Source organism: Amia ocellicauda, chromosome 4 (genome assembly GCF_036373705.1).
Source record: "Amia ocellicauda isolate fAmiCal2 chromosome 4, fAmiCal2.hap1, whole genome shotgun sequence".
In the NCBI taxonomy this organism is placed as follows: domain Eukaryota; kingdom Metazoa; phylum Chordata; class Actinopteri; order Amiiformes; family Amiidae; genus Amia; species Amia ocellicauda.
The window spans coordinates 21806957-21832021 of NC_089853.1; the positions used below are offsets into that span (position 1 = coordinate 21806957).

At 39.9% G+C, this 25065-nt stretch overlaps 1 protein-coding gene across 2 annotated transcripts; it reads right to left on the reverse strand.

The window, feature by feature from the left end:
* Positions 1-1518: 1518 nt before the first annotated feature.
* Positions 1519-24399, reverse strand: mapk6 (mitogen-activated protein kinase 6). 2 transcript variants are annotated; one of them, XM_066701376.1, is made up of 6 exons: positions 24134-24399; positions 10831-12117; positions 5217-5361; positions 4684-4848; positions 4289-4490; positions 1519-4088 (listed from the first exon to the last, which is right to left on the reverse strand). In XM_066701376.1, the coding sequence occupies exons 2-6, from the start codon at positions 11383-11385 to the stop codon at positions 2984-2986; spliced, it is 2172 nt and encodes a 723-aa protein (XP_066557473.1). In that variant the 5' UTR covers positions 11386-12117; positions 24134-24399; the 3' UTR covers positions 1519-2983. The 2 variants fall into 2 exon arrangements, with proteins under 2 accessions (XP_066557473.1, XP_066557472.1); XM_066701375.1 differs by lacking the exon at positions 24134-24399 and adding an exon at positions 15657-15781.
* Positions 24400-25065: the final 666 nt, after the last annotated feature.

Consider the following 25065-nt stretch of genomic DNA (forward strand, 5'->3'; position numbering starts at 1 on the left):
AGTCTGAAGTGCTGGTTTATCTCCTCATTTGAAACTTTTGCCACCTCTCAGCAGTTTGTCTTATATTGGTGGTCAGTTGGTAACTCAGGCAGTTGGCCTATATGACAGCCAGTGCTGATAAAGGGATTAATAGGGTAGGTTTTGCTCACCCCCTCTCTCAGGACTATCTGCTTTCACCCAGTGTCATGTAGCAAATCTGCAGTGCTGATTGGTTTGTTTAGTGTAGGCCTTAGGTTACCCTGGCTGGGGTTCAGGTATGTTAAGAAGGACTTGTAGCGAAGGACATGAACCACACATCCTACCTCTTCCCACAAAAGCCAATCTGCTGAAAATACTTTGAAATATTGGATATATACATTAATATGATTAGATTTGCATTTAGGTTAATAGTATTTTTCTATTACCCCCAAACCCAGCGTTTCATATGTACAGAGAGGGAAAAAAAAAAGTGTGCAGTGCTGGCTCTTCAAGAGTAGATCAGAGTCTGAAATTATTCCATGTCAGTGTCATTTAAGATGACAGTATCTGCCTTTCAGAGCATTTGTTTTAAAATAACTTTTAACTGTTTTAGTGTCAGAACTACTTTCATTTTAGTCCTAAATCATGGTGCATTAGATAACACTTAGTAGGTTTGTTTTCCATGGAGAGGTTTCCCCATCTAATGCAGACAATAGATTGTGTGGTGCATGTAGGCCGCATTTGAAAAAGGGAGGCCTGTGCAAAGCCTGCAGGGAGTTATGTAAACCACAGAGTAACCTGTTGCTTTAAGTGTGTTGGAAAAATTAGACTGATTTTAATTATAAACCTGAACAAATGCATGTTATAATGCACAAACAGCTGTGCGTTGTGAAGTTGAGCATAAACAATTTGTTTTATCACAGACCGTAACTGTATACTGCTAGTGATAAGTGATGTTGTCAGAGGATCCCCCCAGAGGGAGAGTATTGTCATGGAAGCAGCCGATGGATACTGTATCTACAACAAAATCTTTAAGGACTCTGATGGATGCAAAAGGTTACATTTAATCTACCCTGGGATTCAGACTTGAGCAAATTGTTCACTGTCCAGGCACCTTTTAAGGTAAAACGGATGCAAACATAATTCACATTGAACATTTGCATGATAGATGGGTAGTGCCTTTGTCAGCCTTCTTATGCAAATGCACTGTGCTCTCTCAATTGCAGTTTAGTCTTTTGAAGACCGGACTAAGGACAGTGCATCTGAAATAGAACCACTTTAAATTTAGCACTGGATATCCAAAATACAGAACTACCAACAATGGTTAACACAGTTTGTGTCCGCTTCAAAGTTTCACTACTTTTAGAGCTTGAGATCTCTTTCTGAATCCCTTATTTCTACAGGAAGACAAAGTAAATGGTGTATCAGTAATCTTCCTGATGTAAGAACAACATGAACAGCTTTGAGCACTTGGTCCATCCTGGCCCATAGAGGATGCATTTAATCACAGACAATAGGCTACATGCCTTAAACACGTTAAATAAATTAAAACTGACAAGATTGTGTATGTTTGCTGGCCATTGTTTTTTATTTTACTTTATTTTTAAACAGGGGAACCAATGATAAAGAAAATAAGTACCAGTATTTAAAGTCAAAACAAATTTCCAGAAATGTTCTACATGCTACACTTTAACCTAATTTAATCATGCTTGCTTGAAAATAAAAATAAAGTATGCGTGTATATACACATACACACACACAATATATATATATATATATATTGTAATAAAAACATACAATTAAAATGAACTTAATGACTTACAATATACTTCACCTTTAACTCCTAGTTGTATTGTACCTTCCATCTGTTACTGCCATGCACACAATTCTAACATTAAGTTTTGTATATATAAAAAAGAATTTAAGACTTCTAGGCGCATTTTCAAATTCATAAAGCTGATTTTGTTTTCTTTGAAGAAATATCAAGCACCTATAAATAAAATAACAAAAAAGTAATACAATAAAATTAAACTTTACACAGTGAGTGCTTTCCTAAAGAAAACAAATGATGGAACATGGAAAGCTTGCTAACCACAAGCAGATGAATGTTTTCTAGCAAAAAAAAAACTCCTTACCATAGTGCTCAAACAAAAAAAATAATCAAATGCTTCAAGATTCGGAACAGTCACGATGAATCTACAAAATTAAAATAAATATCAGATCTACTAAAATAAATAATGATGTATATTAACACTTCACTATGGCAAATGCATACAAAAAAGAAAAAAAAAGAAAATTAAATGCGCACTAAATGGTTTCAGGATTAGGTTGCTGGCAAAGTGGACATACAAGTACATGCTTGTAAAGCACTAGCGTGTCTCCTGGATTCCCACTAACTGCTGTTACCTTGAGGTAGATAACACATGTGTACCAATTTCTACATTTCATGGTTGCTGCTGGCATCATGTGTCGAAGAAATGTTACAGTATGAAAAGATTTAGGACGCCTTTCTAGGAAAATACCTTAGTAAGTTAGACTTTTGAAAATTTAAAATAAAATTTTAATTAAAATAAAAGCTAAAAATATTCATGCTTGTATTTCCCCATTATGAGACCTGTTCCATGTGAAACAAGTTCCACCGTTTTGGCCTGTTGAGTTTCACGATATCGGCTTCCCCTTCCATTAGTGCGTATTCCTCACTGTTTCAGTTTGCCTGCATTGCATTACTTTTCTTTCATTTTCACCATCTTTGTTAGTCTACACTGTGTGCAAATGAAATGCCAGTTTTCAAATCGGGGTGTGAACATAAATTATCCAAATGAGGCTGATCACCTTTCTTATACAGCACTATTTTACACTTTACACAAATTTATGAACGCACCCTTAAATTAAAAAAATAATATTAAAAATGCTCTAGTTTTTTTTTTTAAACAATAGTTGCAGTACAAAAACAAAACAGAGTTATGAAATGATTCAAGTAAAATAATTGTAATACTACCATAAAAAAAAAAAAAAAATCTTATAATTAATTTAAATGTTTTAGAATGCTGCTGTACGTTTTATGGGCAATTTGGGGGGAACATTTGACTGCCGAGGGTGTTAAGGTGGCCTGTATCGACTTGAGTGGCGAATCAGCAGAACTATCAAACCCAGGTAGAGCCAAGGATTCAAACTGCATGTTAAACACGATCTCCCCACTTCTCCCAATGAAGCTCTCCTCCCTCTCTCTCACCCCAACTATTTTGTCTTCTGCAGGCTCTGGTTCCACTGCCTCAGTTTCCTCTCGCTTACTAAAGAGCCTGTCCAGGTAACTGGTGTACGTATTCTCTTTCTCCAACTGCTCGTCCTTCCTCACATCCCAACATACTTCGTCTATCAGGCCACTTTCCTCCCCAACCCCCACGTTACCGAACTGGCTCTCCCAGGGGTTGGGCGCCCGGCCCTCCAGTTGTGCCAGGTTGACAATCCCCTTCTCCTGTTTCTCCTGGCTGACAGACTTGGACATGGAGCTTTTGGATTCTATCTGGGAAACGGAACTGTTCAGTTCATTGAGCAGGCCGACCTCGGACGGCTCTGGCTGAAGACTCAGTTTGATGGTGCTCGCGATGAAAGAATCAAAGTCAAAGCTGCGGTTCTTCTCTTTGTCTTTGTCTGCCAGCTGCTGGGAGGCCTCCTGTAGGGCTATCTGAGCCTTCACCAAGCCGTTCTTTTCACATTTGGATTTCCCCTTCTTATCCAATTTCTCTTTGCTCTGCTCTTTCCAGTTAGACAGATCTATAATGAGCTTGGGCTCGTAGTAATGGTTGACCTCACTGTCACGCCACACCAGGTTATCCAGGTATGAGGGGGAGACCGCCTTGTAGTTGCAAGTGTGGCTGCACTCCAAATCACAGTACTTGTTTTCATGATGGTCTTCGTGTTGCCAGGAAGATTCGCTCGGAAAGAGGGAATCAAAGGCAGGGTCATCCAGGAACTTCTCGCGGTCCCCGTCCATGTACTTACGGGGGTCTACCTGTACTTCTTCCTCGTCTGTCACGTCTGACACCGCCCGAGGGTCTCTCTGCACCTCATCAGCCTCGTGGTTACTGTGAAGATGCCAGTCTTGGTCTGAAAACTGGCTGTCGTGATACCTGCGAACAGCAATCCACAGGAAATGTTGCAAAATGCATCTGATCCAGGCTTCACTCACAAACAGATTTACAGAAAACATTTTTTAAAAAGGTAGAGGCTCCACAGCTAAACAATTTGACATGGAACTTCATCACAGTGAAAATAAACTATACTAAAGATCCAAAACAGCAGATATTCTGAGAATTGGACACAGCCTTACCTGTCCCAGTTATACACGTGGCTGTGACTTTCATCCATTAGCAGGATGTCATCCACCTCGTCCTCAATGTGGAAGGGGTGGCTGGAGATGGGCTCATCAAGTGGGAAGGAGTAGATGCTCATGTAGGGATGAGCTAAGGCTTCTTCTGCAGTTAACCGGTCCATGGGGTTAAAGGTCAGGATTTTCTCGAGAAAGTCCAGTGCTGCCCACAGAATGAAAAGCATTAATGTTACCATTTGGGGGCAAAACAATCCAGCTGTAAAATATACTCATTTTGATACTTTTGTTCAGGCCAAAATATTATTTAAAAAGCCCCCAAAAACTGAAGAGGCTGGATGGATAAAGTGAGAAACAACCAGGGGGGTGGAGAGGGACATTTTTGTTGCAAGCATCACCTTCAGCACTGACACCTCGTAGCAGCTTCGCCAGGGGAGTCTGTGGCTCGGACATGTCGTTCTTTATGTAAACGGGGATGACGCTGAGGAGCTCCTGACGATCTTCCTCATGGATAACGGGAATGGATTCCAGTATCAGCTGCATTTGTTCCAGCTCGTGGGCACCTGGATATTCAGAGCAGCAGAACCACACATTAAAGTAAGCAAGGTCAAAGTGTGGATCAATTGCGTTACACACAATCTGAGACTACACTACTGGGAATGCATTTCTTTATTTTCATAAATAATTTAAAGCAAAAGTTTCATAAATAATGTATGCTTTTTGCAATTTTTTAACATATTTATTACTCCTAAATCTACTGTGCATTCACAGGATTTTGGCCATCCAATACATACAAACTACTTAATGAACAAGTAATCTCATTCTGTGGAATGGTGCAGAGAACACCCACAAGCAAAATCTAATTTTATTTTGAGAAAATAAAGATCTTGTTATCATCAAGATCAAAATAATCTACACCCAGTAAACCGACCTGCAAAAAGAGTTTTCCCAGTCAGCATTTCAGCAAAGATGCAGCCGGCAGCCCACATGTCAATGGCTTTGGTGTAGTTATTGGGGGAAAGCAGAAGACGGGGAGATCTGTACCATTTTGTGACCAAACCTTCAGAGAGATGGCCCTGAAAGAGAAGGCACATGTCAGTCATTCTGTTGTCTCATACCCTGCAGAGCTCTTGAATCTTCCCTTTGTGCTCGCAAATGAAATTGGGTCAAATTATTTTTTCTGTCCTTTAAAATATGTAGATAGGGCCCCTCCCATCTTCACTCTTACAAATATGAAGCTGGTGGAAAATAAATAAATAAACAGGACAAATCCTTGGATTATCCTGGGCTGTACTGCACACCGGCACAGGAAGGGGGGAGGTTGCATGTGAAAATCACATGAGAATTGTGCACCCTTTTTCAGCTGCTCCTGACATCCCTGTGGAGACTAGGGATAATCCCTAATTTTCCCCTCTTGTGCCTGAAGTGCAACACCAGCCAGACAGATCCATGACATAAATCTGCAGTTTTAGGCCACTGTCAGCAACAAAACCTAGGTTAAGAGTTTGCCCACTAGAAGCCAACAACAATGTACCGAGCCTGGCAGGGCACCTTGAAACAGTTAGTCACAGAATTCACAGAATAATTCAACAGTCACAATTGAAGGTAAAACCAATGCAAACAAAAAATAAATAAATCTAAAGACTACAATGACTCACTTCACCTTGCCAAAAGTTCCCATATTTTTAGGCACAGAGATCCTGCAGCCAAAAATAAACCCAAAAATGGATATTTGCTTAATTTGAGCGTACTTAATCATTACATCATTACGGAAAAACGCCAAGCCGTCTCTGAACCAGGACATTACACAAGATGGATTACATACTAAATAGACTTACATCCGAAGGGGGATTTATTTTTAACAAACTTTCCATCCCAAACATATGACACCAAAATGTGTTCACATGTTAGGACAAACCAGAAAGGGTGGAAAGTGGGTGCAAAGTTATAATAATAATAATAATAATAATAATAATAATACATTGTCAGCACTGCTGGCGTGTGATCGTTCGCAAAGCTCACTACTGTAACAGATCTTACTGTGTATTTGATCTTCTCTTACTGTAGAATATGTATGTTTTGTGTAATTCGCCCTGTGCTAAGAAAATACATTTATTCATAAATTGTTAATCATGCGCAAACCAACCCGGGACACATGACTCGTAGGGGTACTGGATTCGGTGTAACACCACATTTGTGCCAGTGGCGGAAGAAACTGCCCGTAAGGACCAGTTAATGACCAGTTCATTAACAAACAACATTTCTGGTCAATCTATATCGTCGCATTAACTCTCATCATCATATATAATGTCGTCTCTCATTGCTGCCATTTGCCAACTCCTAACGAATGATTGACCTGGTGAGACCATATTGTCACTGTAGTGTCTCTCTGACAGAGTGCTGTTGCTGCTGATTTCCCTAATTTCTAATCAAAACTCTCCTCACTGCTCGCGTCTCTGCTGGCATTTTAAACATGGCGGCTGAACTCCAGCCAATCACTTTTGGTAGAGACGTCTTTACCGGCCCCCGGCCCCTGACGTCACTGGTTCTTTGGTTCCAGACCAGCAAGATTTTGGTGCCAGAAAAAGCAGCTCTGTGTGGCGGAAAAGCACTAACATCGGCCAACTCTGGCAGACTCGCTCCCTCCTCGTTTTTCAACATGAAATTAAAAAAAAAAAGTCATATTTGCCGGTCGCACATGTGCGAGCAGTTGTAAAAAATACTCGCACTGTCTCAAAAAATGGTCGCAGTCTGGAGCACTGGGTAAAATGAAAGTGTAGTGCATTACAGTTATTTTTTCCCCCATATGAAGTCACCATAGAGGCTGTAAAGGCACGGAGAGCCTTTTATCGTCTATTACAATCATCTCTCCTTTAGTATGAACTTCTCTTTGTATTATCTCCTTGTGGACTCTGGAATTGTATTTCAGCCTTGACCATTAGTTAGGCTATGTCTTTTGCCAGGTTGTAACTGTAGGCGTTTGCTCAATTAGTCATTGTACCAGAAAGCAAGGCTGGAGCTGTGGCTCCTCCTGTACACTCACTTAATCACCAAAATATTCATACGGTGTTTTATTATGGTATTTTCTTCAAAGAAACAAGAAAAGTTAAGTTTTATTAACCTTTTCTCTTTAATGACTAGGGGAGGGTAGAGCTTTGCATTAATGCCCAAATTAAAATCAACAAATTAGTGATCTTTTAAACCATGGGGTTGTCCATGCCTACTGAAGGAACATTTCTAGGATATTTTGACCACACCATGAAGAATTATATAACAGATGAGGAGCGCTTTAAAAATAGAACTAAATATTTGGTGTTATTACTCTGGACCAGTTCTGCCAGCTCACACGGTGAATATCTGGAGGTTTTCCCAATGATGCGCTGAACGTGCTGTAACAAAATAAACAAGCCTTAATTCGGATGTAAACAGCGCACAGTATCGATTTCACACTTGGCTTTCCAGATTTTGGATAAAAATAAAAGCTGTCAACCCAATGTAATGTCAGCTGCGTTTTTAAAGTAAAACACACCATGGTTTTTCCAACATGAAATCATGCACTGCCAATATTTGCTGTTGGAACCATAGCCCATTTATACTAGGACTTACACTGGAACATTCAATATCCAGTAAATTTACAAGTGCAGTACGAGAGAGTGCACCGTGTCCAGTCTTAATGTGGAAAACTACCATTTACAGACTAAACAAGAAGCTAGAAGGCTGGGTTTACGGCCTGTGCAGCAGTCTACAGCAGCTCTTGAACTAGATGGGAAAGGACGACTGTCTGCGGTTTCCCTTGCTGCCTTTCAGCCAGCCTCAACAGCTGCCTCCCTGCATGCGTGTAGTCACTTCCAGGACCAGCCGACAGTATCAGGAACTGACGTAATCTCTTGCTTGAAAACTCTAGTGAAACTGCCTAAATGACTCTGTGCAGGTGTGGCCTCTGTCAGTCTTCACTTCACCTTTTACGTTCTCTTAACAAACCATTAACACCTTAACATACCACTCACATACCCTTTCGATTCTCATGCTGACTTGCATGTAGTTATCGTTACATTTACTCAACTAGGACACGGCCACCATTTCACAGTATGAAAATGCTCTCCTGCTACAGTATACAAATTCCAGAAGCACCGACACGGATTACAATCACAAATGTGTGCAGGGTGCCTCGCATATCCGAGGGAAGAAGAAATAATAAATCTTATATTATAAACTAGATTAATAGAAGAGATCAGTAAGACCCAGTCATTAATCAGTTGTTACAGAGATGGGGGTGGGGTTGAGAGAGAGACTTAATATATGTTATTTAAATTAATGCAAATTCCAGGCATGCCTCTGGTGGAAACAGTAATTCGTGGCAGACTGGTCTTGTGTGTCTAAGAAGGCTCTGACAGCACTCACCACCACAGAGCTGCTTAAAACAGGGCCCTGATCCTTATAACTCTGAAACTTTGAGCATTGGCATTACTGAACTGAAAACATGATTATATTAATATACAGGCATTTAATTGGATTTATATCCCTGTGCCTTTACCTATGTAGTCTGCTTAAGATTAAAAACAATGCTTTGTTTCCACATCAGACACACCAAAATTAAACAGAAGTAGCCTCCCCTTTTTCCATGGAAATTTCTCAGGAGGAGGAGGAAAAGGAGTTACTTTCCAGCTTTCACTTTAAGATCTCTGCAGGACCCCAGTATCCACACTGGAAACAAGCCGTTTATATAGGATTTGTATTACACATTAAAATGGACACATGCTTTATTTCCCAAGCACAAAAGCAAAGACCCTTCTTTTTTACAGCATGTGAATAGGCTCTCTTAATTTAGAAGCCAGGAACTACCAAAGGCATGACATTAATGCCTTACTCCAGTGAAACGTACGTGCACCCTTGTTACAAATTGTGAAATACCCCGACTGGCTTTCAGACAGGGTCAAATCTAAAAGATTGCATTTGCACAACACTGCACAAGTCTGACAAACCAAACTAGCTGTGGAGGAATGCTGGCAATCAATCCTCATGCCTTTCAGGGACTCCTGCCCAGCTGAACTCCGGTGACACAAGGATTTGGAACTTGAACCGAAATCCCAGTTTGAAACTGCAAGTCACCACGCTGCCTGCAGTCTTGTCTATCCTGATTTCACTCATGTGGGCCTGGCAGGAACACAGTGCCCTTAAAGATTATTAAAGAAGGCAACATATTAATTTGATCTAAGGTAGCATCTCCCATGTGCTCACAATGAATATGCATAATGAAGTTCAAATGCAGATCACATTTGTTCAGGTACAAACCACCTAGGGGAAACAACATACAAGCTTAGCAGAAATGCAGTGAAACTATTCCACTATTCCAGTATTCTATATTTCACTCCCCTGAATAGAGAGAGTTAAGTGAAACCATGTCATCTTGACGGGGCTTTGTTTCTGTGAGCACACCTCACCGGATAGTGCAACATTTGGAAATATTCTCGCTCCTAACAGAAAGAAATCATACAAGTAAATCCCCCCCTTGCATCAACAACTGAATGCAAGATGCACGATCTTACTGGCGGCAGTTCTATTCTGCAATCTAACAATAGCAAGCCTGTGACAGCGAGTGAAAGCTGTAAGTGTGCTTATAATCTGACAAGGATAATCTTTTAAGGGGTTACCCACAAGTTCATAAAGGACTGCCCCAAATTAGCTGTTGTATATGATCATGCCATTATTAGACTTCGCTGTAAGCTCAAACCTTCTCCGACAGGAATGTTGACTCAAAAGCTGTGACATTTAACAGGAAGATCAACGGTCTGCCACTGAAGCCACTTCATACATTTGCTAGAGAACACTGCCAGGAGCGTCACAATTTATAGTTGCTTAGGCAATCTTCAACAAACACCACATTTTCCCCAGTGGATAGGAGACGTGCAACATTTGCCTCCACAGAGGACACTGAAAAACCTGTTGTCCGATCAGTTGAATTATTAGAGCTCCGCAAAACACCTAGAAGTCCACACCTGGTTCAAATAATGGGTTTGTGTTTCACTCTTCGTAGCAAGTGAAAAGCAAATACACGTTTTAGGAGTTTAGCTATCTCACAGCATTTTTTTTTTTTAAAGCAGGACACTTTAGAATTTGTGAAACCTGGTAAAGCAAACTTAACAAGGAAATTACTCAACTCACAAAACCAATTTCCCAACTCCTCCCTTTCTCATGAAGCAAACTCCTGTCGAAGACTGAAATTGGAATGGTTAAACAGCAGGATGCTGACGTTATTAAAGGAAATATGCATGGGCCCTTGACAGTTATTTGGAGGAACCACATCCTCTGGGATAGGAAGCCAAGGCGTCAGTTTCCTTACCTTCAGGAACTCAGGCTTTTTGTTGTCTTGAAGTACAAATGAGACTAGCACTGAATGCCTTCCGGATAGGAAACTGCTATGCTTCATTGTACTGACACAGAATCCCTCCCTAGTGAACGATTTTGAATTTGGAAATGATTTGCGATTAACTCAACACCACAAGCTCCAATTAAACGAAATACAACAGTCCATCTTAGAAACTTACCTTGTGTGAATAATGGGGATCCATTATGCGTGCCAATCCGAAATCCCCGACCTTCAGCACCAGATCCTCGGTGTTAATGAAGAGGTTGGCAGGTTTGAGATCCCTGTGCAGGACGTTAGCTGAGTGGATGTATTTGAGGCCCCGGAGCAGCTGGTACATGAAGAGCCGGGCATGGCCTTCAGACAGGAGACCCTGCTCCAGCAGCTTGCACAGGTCCGTCTCCATGTACTCCTGCACGATGTACACGGAGTTGAGTTCGGTCAGCGAACTCACGTCCTCGGTCATCTGCCTCCCGTTGGGTCCCAGGATCTCGAACACCTTGACAATGTTGTCGTGGTCAAGGCGGCGGATGATTTTGATTTCCCTTAAGGCATGTTTCACACTTTGGGGGTCGGTGAGGATGATCTTCTTCACCGCAACCCTTTTGTCACAGTCATTGTCCACAGCAGAGAACACTAGACCATTGCCACCATAGCCAAGTGGCTTCAAGTCCATGTAGCGGGAACCCAAATCAAAGCCATGAATGTTCATTAGGCTTTCAAACTTTTCTGCCATTTTTTTTTTTAGCTTTTTGTTTTGTTTTTGTTTTGTATTTACTTGAATTTATAACATTAGAATTCTCTATGGAGAATTAATGGTTATATTTATTTATATATATATATATATATATATATATATATATATTTAACAATTTCTTAAATTCAGGAGATGTGCAAGGCTCATTGTATTAAAACCGGTTTAGTTTTCGCCTTCTGAAAATTGACTAAACAAGCTGACCAGCTCAGTCGGCAATGTTCCCCGTCTGTCTTTCACAGCTTCTCAAGAGAAAAACAGAGAAAGCCCAACACTGATATGTAGGCAAATAATTGTATTGTCATATTTCATAAAAGTGCAGAGGTTAACTCCTGAACTTTATTTATTTTATTTTTAAAAGTTTAAATTTCCACTAGTGTTTGAAGGACTACAATGGAATGAATCTGGAGGCCAAATAAAAAGCTAACATAAAAAATATTAAATAAAAGAGCGCCAAATATCATCCTCACAGTGCAGATACATTCAGTGTAAGACTGGTCCTGAGCAGCGTCATTCTACAGTGCCAATTAGCACTAAAATATTTCAGAATTATTTTTATTTATTTTTTTTTTACTTTTTTTTGTATTATTATTACATTTAAACAACTAGAGTCTGGCAGCTTTCCTTACACCAAGATCCTCTTGTTAATGATCGGGTGGCTCCAGCTCACCACAGTCGCAATCAAAGCTATCCTCCATTTTACATTGGGGTAACCTGAAAAACAACAAAAAACAAAGAGATGGGGGAGAAAAGTCATAATCTGATCCTTTGTAGTCATCTTCTAAACCAAACAAATCCATTATATTGCAGGGTCAACTGGGGACATAAAATGCCACTGATTTTAATAATTCACAACTTCTCGTGCTGTTGCATATTTGACATGACATCTTTCCCAGCCTTGTTTTTCTTGACTTTAGTACAGCTTTTTAGCAGCTCAGGACTGTGCAGATGTATTCACAACAAAGTTACATTCTTGTAAATTTGGAGCAGTGTTATCCAGCTCTAGGCCTGGTGACCCACTAATGCTCCATGTTTCAGATCCATTTATTTGAACATTCACTGACTTAACACTGCACTTCTCTGTTCTGGAGACCAAACTGTAAGTGGCAGTATGATTCATAGAAGTTGGAAAAAGCCAAGGGGGTCCCAGGGCTAGGATTGGCAATTGGTGGTTAATAGGGTCCCCATTGCCTTACTCATTCAGCTATTTCATGCCTAGTGGTGTGGTTGCCTCCTTTCTCTGGAGTGATCATATTAAATTGCTCGCTCCCCAATTGCTTCATCTGTCATCTTTCAAAAGAAGACACATGCTGCAACAGGCGCCGACTAAAAACGGTCGACACTTTAAAGAAAACAAAATTGGTAATGGCAAATGGCATTTCAGAGCTGAATGAGTCAAATAAAGAGTTTCACACAGCAGGGCTATGAAGAAGCAGCGCTCAGTTCTGCTTTGCTCAAGGCAACAGACGACCTACACAATATAGAGTGAGCAAATAGGCCTACTATAAATGGTTTTGGTAAAAGGACTGGGAACCTGACTACTTGCTTGTTTGTACTTATTTATTACTCTTGAGCTGTAAGCTTAAAGTTCTCTATATGTACTATTGACTATTAATGCACTTTAGTAATATAAATTAACTACATGACAGAAAAAAGGGGACTGATTAATACTTGACAATGTCATGTCCACTCTATAATAATTGTATAGATCATGCACACCAGTCAACAGTTCTTCCTCTAAAGCAGGGGTGGCTAACCCTGGTCCTGGAGAGCCACAATCCTGCAGGTTTTCCAAGACTCTCTAAATCACCAATAATTTGATACCTTGAACACAGGGACATTTTGCCTAATTAAGACCCACAATTGTTTCAATTAAGCAGTTAACAATCTGGATAGAACAAAAACCTGTAGGCCCCATGGCTCTCCAGGACCAGGGTTAGCCACTCCTGCTATAAAACTGGATCTCAATCCTAGTCCTGGGGACCCCGTGCCCTGGTGGTTTTTGTTCCAACCGAGCTCTGAATTACTTAATTGAACCCTAGACTTTTGAACTAATTGACTTTTTAAATTGTGTTGCTTATAAAAAGCTGGATATTTCAAGTTCCATTTTAAGATCTCAGATGAGGCAAATTAGGGTTCCATTAAGTACCCTACTAGTAATTAAGTAATTGAGAGCTCTGTTGAAGTTAAAAAACAGCAGGGCAAGGGGTCCCCAGGACCAGGATTGAGAACCACTCTTCTAGAGTGACACAAAAATCAAAGCAAAATGTATAGAAGTAAGCACAAATATATCCTTTTGGTACCGTGATCAAACTGGCAAAATTAAAATATGAGTACAGGGGTCGCCAACCCTGGTCCTGGAGAGCCAGAGGGCCTACAGGTTTTTGTTTTATCCAGACCGTTAAGAGTCAATTATTGGTCTTAATTATGCAAAATGTCCCTGTGTTAAAGATTCCAGTTATTGGTGATTTACAGAGAAGTGTAAAACCTGCAGGATTGCAGCTCTCCAGGAACAGGGTTGGCCACTCCTATACTAGTAGATTCCAGTTAACGAAGCAATAAAAGGAAAAGTTAGATTAAAAATCTGCATTTTGTCATACTGTTACAAATCACAATCCATCCCTTTTTTCTTTATTAAAGTGCCAGGTGTTGTGCAGGGGTATTGCCAGAGGGCAGAACACACGTACATGCGATCTACCTTGAAACCCAGCACTTTAAGAACTGGTCAGTTTTCCAGGAAGTGCGGCTTCGGTAGAAGAGTGGAAAAAACGGTGTGTGACGTCAACCCCCTCTCTCCACGCTTTAGATAGTACAAATAGATAATAATAATAATAATAATACGGAAACCTACGACATGGGAAAGGACAATGCAGTTTATCTGTAAATTGCAACAAAGTCCGGGTCATATAAGGAAAAACAAAAACACATGTCTGTGTCCTTTCGGTTTGGTGGAGTTTTCATTGTCCTATTTCAGTTCCACAGCCGCCGCGGCCACGTTGCAGTTTTTGCGGGGTGTGATACAGTGAGACAAGTTTTCACAACTCGCTGTGTTCAACTAAACTGTTGTTTTAAAATAGACTAAAAAAATAAATCTTTGCCAGTGGAAGAAGTTCATTTGACACCCAACGCTAACCGGCTTTGGTTTATTTTTAGGGCCGAAAGCAAACGGTGCGATTACTGCGAATAGCAACAAGTACAATGTCATGTTTCACCTTTTAATGTACAGGATTAACCCTGTTGGGTTTTAAAGTGTGATTTAGATTTGTTACCATTCATATTTATAGCGACGTTCAACTTGGCGATCTAGGCACACCACAGGACAAAACAATACTGTAGAAAACGTATTCATATCAATAGTGAATATTTCTCAAACGTAGACATGGACATTGTATGGTTGTAATGGTAGTCAGTCGAAGCAGTAATCTGATGTCTAATTATAGGCTAACCGGCCTCAGTTTAGGCCAAGGCCAACATCCCGGAAAAGAAAACGAAACGCTCTCCTATTCCAAGTCAAAATCATTACAACCACTTAGTGTAAAAGGACATTTATAATTAGACTTTATACTATAGTAGAAGGACACACTTTCATTTAACTTTCAGTTACATTACGTCTTTAAAGTCTACATAATAACACACATTGCAGTTTCAACACCAAACCATAACCCCCACAGCCTAGACAGAAACGAGCTGCCTACGTAGTATAACTACAAAGGCAAAATTAAAAATATGTTGAACTGAATGAAACAATGATGCCGAGATCAAGCACAATTGTGTCTTTCTATCCCTTCAACAGTAACAGCGCGGAAGGATATATGTAGCCGCCCGTGATCCTGAACCCAAGGTGGCGAGTCGGTCAGATCATACGGCGCTCAAGAGCAAATGGGCCTATATCATACATATATATATATACATATATATATATACAGTGATCGTGAGGTTAAGCCCTATTGCCCACAGAAATGAACGTTTTCATCACTTTTCCATCATCACGGCAATGCATTTCGTACACATATTCGTATATTTCGCAAAGTCTTTCACGGGAACAAAGGCGCCGTTGTGTGTCACCACGACAGCACGTCATCATGCATCACCAACAACACAAAGAAAGCTTTCCTCTCCCAGCAGTGAAAGACCGGACCGGCATCAGCTACACACATAAAAACGACATATGTACATTTTATAACCCCCCACACACGACGCTGGGAAAACGCCACCCCACCTGCGAGGTCTATAGAATCACCTAATGGACTTACTGTTCGTATCCGTGTCATTTGTGGGGGTTTTCTATTGATCATTAGCTGGGTCTGCGCTCCGCTCCCTCTGCCCTGCGAGTCTGCTGCAATCGCCATTCAGACTGTGTAGGCAGTGTATTTGCGTCAGTGGTGCACAATAGCGAGGAAGGGTGATGTAAATATGGCGGGAAATTTAAAATCATTTGCATTTGTGCATTCAAATTGTTATTGTTGTAGTACATGCATATTCATATGGTTCTATTTTGTTATCCACATACGTATGTTCTGTTTTATAATAGTGACATATGTGTATTGCTATCCAACCTGCTGATAAGAAAAGCGTATTCAGTTAATGATTACTTTATGACAACACATACATCATAACATAGATATATACATTTATTTTCTCGTTGTCGTAGAGAGATTAATAACAATACACTAATGTGACAGACGGCAGGTGAATGATAATTGGGATTGTGCAGGCAAAGTAGACACTTATCGCTACGATTAATCTGCAAATAGTTGGAGAATTCATATAATGCACTGAACAAAATACCATTTAAAAATAAATGCATGCATACATATATGCATACATGTGTGCATGCATACATACATTTGAATGACATCTGCCTTAATACTGCCAATATACGTTTGCATTGAAATTATAGTAATAACACCAAAGACTGTATGTAAAAGGAAGTAGGCTAAACATACAAGTCACATTTTAATTTTAGCTGAGACATGTGCATAACAGTTAACCTGTGGGTGTGGTTGCATAAGATGGAGAATTCTGCAGACCAAACTCAGTAAATGAACTGAACTGTTCCATTTGATGGGCAGGGAAAATTGTGGCCAAATATGACCTATTATTCAAATTGGAAGAAACATTATATATTGCATTATAGTGAAACAAACAGGAATGTATATATTAATACATTCATTAATCATTAAATGGTAACCAAGATCAGAATATTAAGCATCTGCAAACCATCACCTATAGGAACCCCAGTAGCCAGAGGCAGAAATTGCATTTCAGGCACTTATAAATAAACAAACAGAGGATCATTATCCCTATTAATTTAAGTATTTTCATTACCTTTTTGATGCTGTTTTCTGTACAGTCCTATGTATTTGTAGGTGTTGAAAAACTCAATAAAAGGCAGTTATTGAATTGTAAGAGATTGGATAGTGTTCCAAAGCATAATCACCTACAACATTATATAAATCTGCAATTTAAAAAACAATCCAGAGGGATGTGCTGAGATGAAAGAGCTACTGAAATACAGAGCGTCAGAAAGTAATATTTTGTCTGTCATGAATTCAAAAACATCCAGGACTGTTTATTGCAGCAATAATGTCTTTGAACCAATCAGGTCCCCTGGTTCCTTGACAGGATTATGTTGTTCACAGTTCATTTACATTGTTAAATCCCATGCCATGGGATTAGGGTTTTATAGCAAAATATATTTGCAGATGTCAATGTAATAATATTTTCAGATCAGGATTAGCAGTGTTTATTGAGAAATATCCCCAAAAGCAGTCTGTTGTGCTGACTCTGAAGTTCTTCTGTCATGCAGATACACCGTATGCACTGTTTATTGCCAGAATTTATGTATTTTCCAGAATAACATCCAGCTGTTGGAAAATCACCAGATTTACCTTTCTTCAGCCTTTTTTTCTTTTCTTTTTTTTCCCTTTTTTTTAGAATAAACTCACAAGCAGGAAAACAAAAGATGTAGTTGCAGTAGCTGTGGTGTTTTTCATTTGCTCTAATCTTGTGTTAAACCTGCTTTTCATCGTAGAGCAGAGTCCCGGCTTCACACCCAGAGCAGCCTGTCTCAGCAACAAAACAATGATGTAACACCAGCAGTGAGAAAATATCGGGATTCATAGCTTGTCTGCCTCTGATGAATGAGGGGCAGAAACGCCAGCTTTGCATGAACGTGAGAGCCAGAGCTTTGCAGTGCATCAGCACAGAGGGACCATGTGGGTAACCATGTGCTTGAGAATGCAGCACAATTCTGCTACATAACCAGTGGAGGAGGTGTGTGTATGCGACAGAGGAGGACATGAGAAGTGGATGTATTGCTGTGCTGTGGAGGTGAACTAGGATATTCTTCTTGCCAAGTATCCTACTGTGTCTGTCTTTATATCACAGAGAATGCATAACTGCATCAATGTTCAGATATTTCAAATATTTTCTTCTTCATCTTCCTCCTCCACTCCCTGCTCTTCAAAGATTACATTACATGTACCAATAGATGTCCCTTTCTGAAACAGCATAGTGCAATCGACTTTGCAGTAAACATGAGTGTCCCTACACGTTGAACATTGTTACCGCTATGCTAGTGACAGATTTAAACACTTCCCAAATCTATCTAGCCTATCATATCATATTCAATTAATTGCAATAACTCCTTTAGTATAATCAAACCATTATATATATATATATATATATATATATATATATATATATATATATATATATATATATATATATATATATATATATATATACACAGACGGGTGACAAATTAAAGGAAAAAACAACATAAAGTGTCTCAGTAATTTTTGCTAGAACAGCTTCAGTGCACATTGGCACAGATTCTGCGAGTCTCTGAACTCTACTGGAGGGATGAACACCATTCTTCCAAAAGAAATTCCCTCATTTGGTGTTTTGATGATGGTGGTGGAGAGCGCTGTCTAACACGTCGGTCCAAAATCTCCCATAGGTGTTCAATTGGGTTGAGATCTGGTGACTGCAAAGGCCATAGCATATGATTCACATAATTTTCATACTCATCAAACCATTCAGTGACCCTCGTGCCCTGTGGATGGGGGCATTGTCATCCTGGAAGAGACCACTCCTATGTTTCATCATAGGATAAAGGTGATCACTCAGAATAAGTTTGTAATGATTTGCAGTGACCCTTCCCTCTAAGGGGACAAGTGGATCCAAACCATGGCAGGAAAATGCCCCCCACAGCATACCAGAGCCTCCGGACCCCCTCACTGTAGGGGTCCAGCAGTCAGGCCTGTACTGTTCTCTTGGTGTCACCACACATGCGCTCGCCGTCTTGTCAAGAACACTAGCTAGTTGAGCGTCTTTGTGACTGAAGCTCCTGCCATTCGTGCCCCAATAATGACTCCTCTTTCAAAGTCACTTTTTAGATCCTTTCCTCTTGCTATCTTTATCCAAATCAAGGTTAACTGGGCCTGCTCAGCATTTTTATACATGCCACAGAGCATGTTAGGATGTTAATTGCTTAATTGTATCATGCAGTACACATCTTTGGAAGCATCTGCATTCGTTATGATCCTCCACTCATTTATTCAGATTTTTCCTATGATTTGTCACCCATATATATATATATATATATATATATATATATATATATATACACTCACCTAAAGGATTATTAGGAACACCATACTAATACTGTGTTTGACCCCCTTTCACCTTCAGAACTGCCTTAATTCTACGTGGCATTGATTCAACAAGGTGCTGAAAGCATTCTTTAGAAATGTTGGCCCATATTGATAGGATAGCATCTTGCAGTTGATGGAGATTTGTGGGATGCACATCCAGGGCACGAAGCTCCCGTTCCACCACATCCCAAAGATGCTCTATTGGGTTGAGATCTGGTGACTGTGGGGGCCAGTTTAGTACAGTGAACTCATTATCATGTTCAAGAAACCAATTTGAAATGATTCGACCTTTGTGACATGGTGCATTATCCTGCTGGAAGTAGCCATCAGAGGATGGGTACATGGTGGACATAAAGGGATGGACATGGTCAGAAACAATGCTCAGGTAGGCCGTGGCATTTAAACGATGCCCAATTGGCATTAAGGGGCCTAAAGTGGGCCAAGAAAACATCCCCCACACCATTACACCACCACCACCAGCCTGCACAGTGGTAACAAGGCATGATGGATCCATGTTCTTATTCTGTTTACGCCAAATTCTGACTCTACCATCTGAATGTCTCAACAGAAATCGAGACTCATCAGACCAGGCAACATTTTTCCAGTCTTCAACTGTCCAATTTTGGTGAGCTTGTGCAAATTGTAGCCTCTTTTTCCTATTTGTAGTGGAGATGAGTGTTACCCGGTGGGGTCTTCTGCTGTTGTAGCCCATCCGCCTCAAGGTTGTACATGTTGTGGCATCACAAATGCTTTGCTGCATACCTGGGTTGTAACGAGTGGTTATTTCAGTCAAAGTTGCTCTTCTATCAGCTTGAATCAGTCGGCCCATTCTCCTCTGACCTCTAGCATCAACAAGGCATTTTCGCCCACAGGACTGCCGCATACTGGATGTTTTTCCCCTTCTCACACCATTCTTTGTAAACCCTAGAAATGGTTGTGCGTGAAAATCCCAGTAACTGAGCAGATTGTGAAATACTCAGACCGGCCCGTCTGGCACCAACAACCATGCCACGCTCAAAATTGCTTAAATCACCTTTCTTTCCCATTCAGACATTCAGTTTGGAGTTCAGGAGATTGTCTTGACCAGGACCACACCCCTAAATGCATTGAAGCAACTGCCATGTGATTGGTTGGTTAGATAATTGCATTAATGAGAAATTGAACAGGTGTTCCTAATAATCCTTTAGGTGAGTGTATATACACACACACACAGTGGGTCCTATTTTCTTGAATGGTTTAAGCATTTCCTTAAAATACTATCAACCCAACACTTGAGTTGTGCAGTGCCTTTATAGAGGAATCGAAATCCATATGAGGTAACCATCTGCAAGGATCATATTCCCACCAAGCAGGGACTTTAAATCCGTGAGTTCAGATGTTCCGTGCCAGGTTGGAATATGATTCTTCCTCTTGATGCAGAGAAGCTCTCTGCATTTCCACAGCCCTTTGTTTGGGCTATCAGTCAGTGCCTGTCAGAATGCCTGGCATAGTTCGGAAAGAGGGCAGCTGGGCCTGTGCCACTATATAGATATCACTTTCCTGTGTCCTTTTTCAGAAGGAGGCTGCAAAAACGTCAATATTAACTACCGAGAAAATCTGCACAGCTATGTTCTCCAGCTCAGTTTATCTAATTCATTATTCGAGTGTAAAATAAAATGTCACTTGCTGGCTCATAAAGGTAACGTTCCTAACTCTGCCGTCTCTATGCATGTGATTGTATCTAGTAACACATTTAGTTGTTATGCAAACAGGGTGTCCTGCACAGGTCAGTATTAGTTGATGTGTTCTCTGTGTGGAGTTCGTATCAAGTGTCCGGGGAGTCTGAGGATTGCTAGGGACGCTGGCGAAAACACATTGAAACTTTCAATCAAAAGTGTATCCAAGCAAGTTGCAGAATAAAGCAGTGCTATGTTCTCATGCACGCCATTTTTTGGTTGGTTTTATTTAGTTTTAGTGAGGGTGGAAGATTCCAGGGGCCCACTTGGATGCCATCCAGCCACAGGGAGGGGGCTTGTGGGGGCTGCTTGGGTTCTAGTAGTGTGTATGTTATGCCTCTCTTTCTGGGTAACTTCTTAAAACGTGTGTGGTTGTGGTGGGGTTTGGAGGGGGAGGGGTGTTGTCAGTGAATTATAGGGCTCTTGCCTCAATGCCATTTTATATCTCAGTAAAAGTGCATTTTGGCCCCCTCTCCCCAGGCCGAGGTTTTGGGGGTATTTGCCCTCGGGGTGTGTGTATCCTATGTCTGGCAACTGGTTCTAACCATATACATTGAGCACTGTGTACGCTTTTTTTACATGTTAGATTCATGTAAGATTCATTCATGTTAGAAGTGCATGACAACATCACTATTTCCATGTCTCTCTAGGTATTCCTTTGGCCACCATAAGCCAAACATGTACACATATTTTACACCATTGAAATGGTTATGGAATGCTTGAACTGAACTAGGTTTTATGGCCAGAAAACAAATGTCTACAAATGTCTTGCATGTTGCGGTTCTTTATAAGAACGGTTTGAAAAATCATTTTTTTAAATATGTTATTTGCAAACTCCCTTTTCAGATGGCTTAGGCCAAATGCTGCAAACCTCAGTCCCTTCATTGTATTGACATATTCCCACCTCTTTTATCTTCCTAGTGGATGAAGGGAGAGGTGAGTGACAGCAGCAGTATGGACATTGAGGAAGAGATGGACATTTACAGAGAGTAAAAGAAATAAGGGGAGAAAGTTCCCCTTGAAATCCACATTAATTGGTTTATTGTATCCTCTTGCAAATCAAGGTGAAAATTATCACCTACTTGTATGAATGGCTTACTACTAGCAAGCATCACATAGGGTCAACAGCAGGATTGCATAAGAGCTGAAACAAATATGGCCTGACAGGGATAGCTGGCTGGACATACCAGAGGAGCAGAGTTATGGACTGGCAGTTGCAAAGGTAAAGGCTTCATTTGAATAATGCAGAAAAAGAGAGAACTTCAGTTGTTTAACCTTTTGAAAGAATATGTAGGAAGTTTATAAATGTTTTTTTCCCTTGCTAATTCTGTTATCCCTCTTGTATATAATTCCCAAATGGTTAACTAGAGTTTGACCTAGAAAGAGTCACAGAAAAACAGTGCTAATGCACCCTAACCTCCCTTTGATATACAGTTTATTTGATTTCCACTCAGTAAGTGATTTCTTTAAACTTCAAGAGTTCCATTTGCATCACTGTCATAGAGATTTCTCAGCCGTTCCGCCTATTACCCAGAACAACAGTTACATAATGGAGACCATTCAATTTGGTTGTGTAATGTGGCAGCCTTACCTGCAGTTATAAATTGAGGGTGAAAAGGTTCAATTTAAAGTTGATAATTATGAAACTTGAGAAATGTTATGTGTCTTAGTGTCTTCTCAGGTATATTAATATATTCTTATATATCTTATAATAACAATATGGTAGATATTCTTGACCATATTCTGTCCTATTCTAACCCTGTTAATTATCAATTGATAAATCAATAGATAAATGATGTACAATATAAATCAAAGTTTAACTTTGAAAAAATATGTGCTGCTGTATGTAATTGTGAAAGAAGACAAAGGGATTTACTAGACTGTATTTATTTTGCTGTACTTCAAATAACATGGATATAGCTTGATTTAAAATATGAAAAATGACCAGTCAAGAATATCCACAACCACTATGTTCTCACAGCTTGTACTGAAGCTGTCCTGTACTGGAGTGTGTATTGTAACATACCTTTGTGAAAAGAGTTACTGTACATTCAGACTTGTTAACAATTCACATAGTAATATAATAATTAATGTGAAGGCCAGTTTAGTGTAAGTCTGTATTCCAAAGGGCAAATTGCAACACTCTTTTTGCTGAATAAAATGTTGAGGTGTTAATGATAAATCCTCACTACCAACCAGTTCAAGTTTTTATCCTGAAGGCATCATCAGCAGTTTTATTTTGGATAAATCTATCTCTGTTGACCTTGATAACTCAGAGATGATTTATTGTGTGTTAGCTGGTCAGTTACATAACGTTTGACACTGATCAATCAATTTTTCCCCCTGCTTGTATAGAGAATGAAAACTGTAAATTCCAAGTGTAGTTTAACATGCTGTTTATTAGTACTGATGACAACAAACAGATTAAAAAACTCAAATAAATTACTATATTTTTTAAAACTTTACAATAAGGTAAATATTTGTAATATTTAATGTCATTGACCAAGATCATAGACCATATTTAATTAACGTCTTTTCATCCTTTTCTAGCACATTTCACGATGCAACAGATTTGATTACTCGATTTTTTATATAACAGTTTATTTCGAAGTCAAGCATTTTACCTGACCAGCTATTTAATCTCTCTGAATGCAAGTGAACTTTGTAAAAAGGTCACCAACCAAAACATTAAACCTCATTGGAATGTTCTGCATAGTATAGCACTAAGTAAGCTTGTTAAGAAGAGGGCTTAGCAATATAACAATTTCAGAATAAAATGATTTTGAAAGAAACCATTCTGACACCATATATCTTGTAAAAGTCAACTTCTGTGGAGATGCTTTATATTGACTCAGCTGTTTTTCTCAGCTGTGTCTCCAGACAGTCTTTTACAAATAAAGTTCAAATTTGATTTACAAATATTTTGATAATTTGCATATCAAATTATTATATCATATTAGAGAATATGTATAAAAAAGATTGCAATATATGTTTTTCAACTTTCAGTAAATACACAAGAAAAAAATGTTATATAATCACTGACAGAGTAATATAGTAATTACATTAATTAAACACAAACTTACTTTCAAAGCCTTATACATAAGAACCGATTGTAGCTGTTGAACATTCTACTTCTATGAATGACCTATAATCTTATGTACATTGGATTTGTTATTTAGAAAGAAGCTGATGTACAAATTGGAAAACTGTTCAGGTTTGGCAAACCTGAAAGAGGTTAATTTGCCAGAGCAGTCAGCACCTGCTATACATGTTCAATTTACAAACAACACTGCAGTAATAGAATATTGTGTTGCCACAGGCCAGGGGAAATTGTTAAACTGCTCTGCTACTTACCATTGTTAGAATTCTCAGATGGATCCTTGGGCAACATTGCATTTCAATAATCCTTTTATGCTGAGCAAGAATAAATATTCCAGACTGATAGTCCGTGAAGGGAAAGGTGCAGTGTTGCCAGAGTCTGAAGCAGAGTTGTCTGAAGTTTGTGATGTTGTGCTCTGAGTATCATGTACAGCTGTTTCAGTAGTAGTTCCAAGGAGAATTAATATAGAATGGGAGAAGGGGAGGAGACAGGTCTGTGTTTGGTTTGCCTTCCAAGCTCCAACTCCAGCCCCATTGCAAGACAAGTGTCAACACCTCTCTTCGGTTTCTCTCTCTCCACGCCCCCCCACCACCACCTCCTCGCTCTTTCTCACTCTGCCTGTGCAATTCTGAACATTGAGCTCATGACCTGATCTCCTTCAGCTCCGATTGGGGCTTGCAAACACACACAGGAACTGTGTGAGGGAGAGCGGGGAGTGAAACCCCTGCTGTTCATCTGAAGCTGTGTGACCCTGTGTGTGTAAGCCTCACAGGGTGTCGCTGGCCATTCAGCCTGTCCTGACTCCCAGCTGCACTGCTCACATAAGCCTGTGAGAGAACACGTTAATGAACTTTTATAACCTCATAGAGCTGCTTTAATTCTTTCTTTAATGTTACCTTTAACCACCTCACTGCTGACTGATCAGGACTCAAGAGCTGATAGGGGGTCGTTCCCAGTTTATAGGTGTGATTCTCCTTTGTAGCACTGCTCCCTGCTGTTTGTCACATGTCTCACAGGCTCATGACATGACATTCCTGCCCTAACTAGACTTGTGTTATGAAAATAATCAAATTAAATACATACAGCCAGCAACCACACATAGATATACTTTGTATGCACTTTACACAGACCGTACACACACTTTTTGTTTACATCTATACACACTATATACACAGCCAGTGCACTG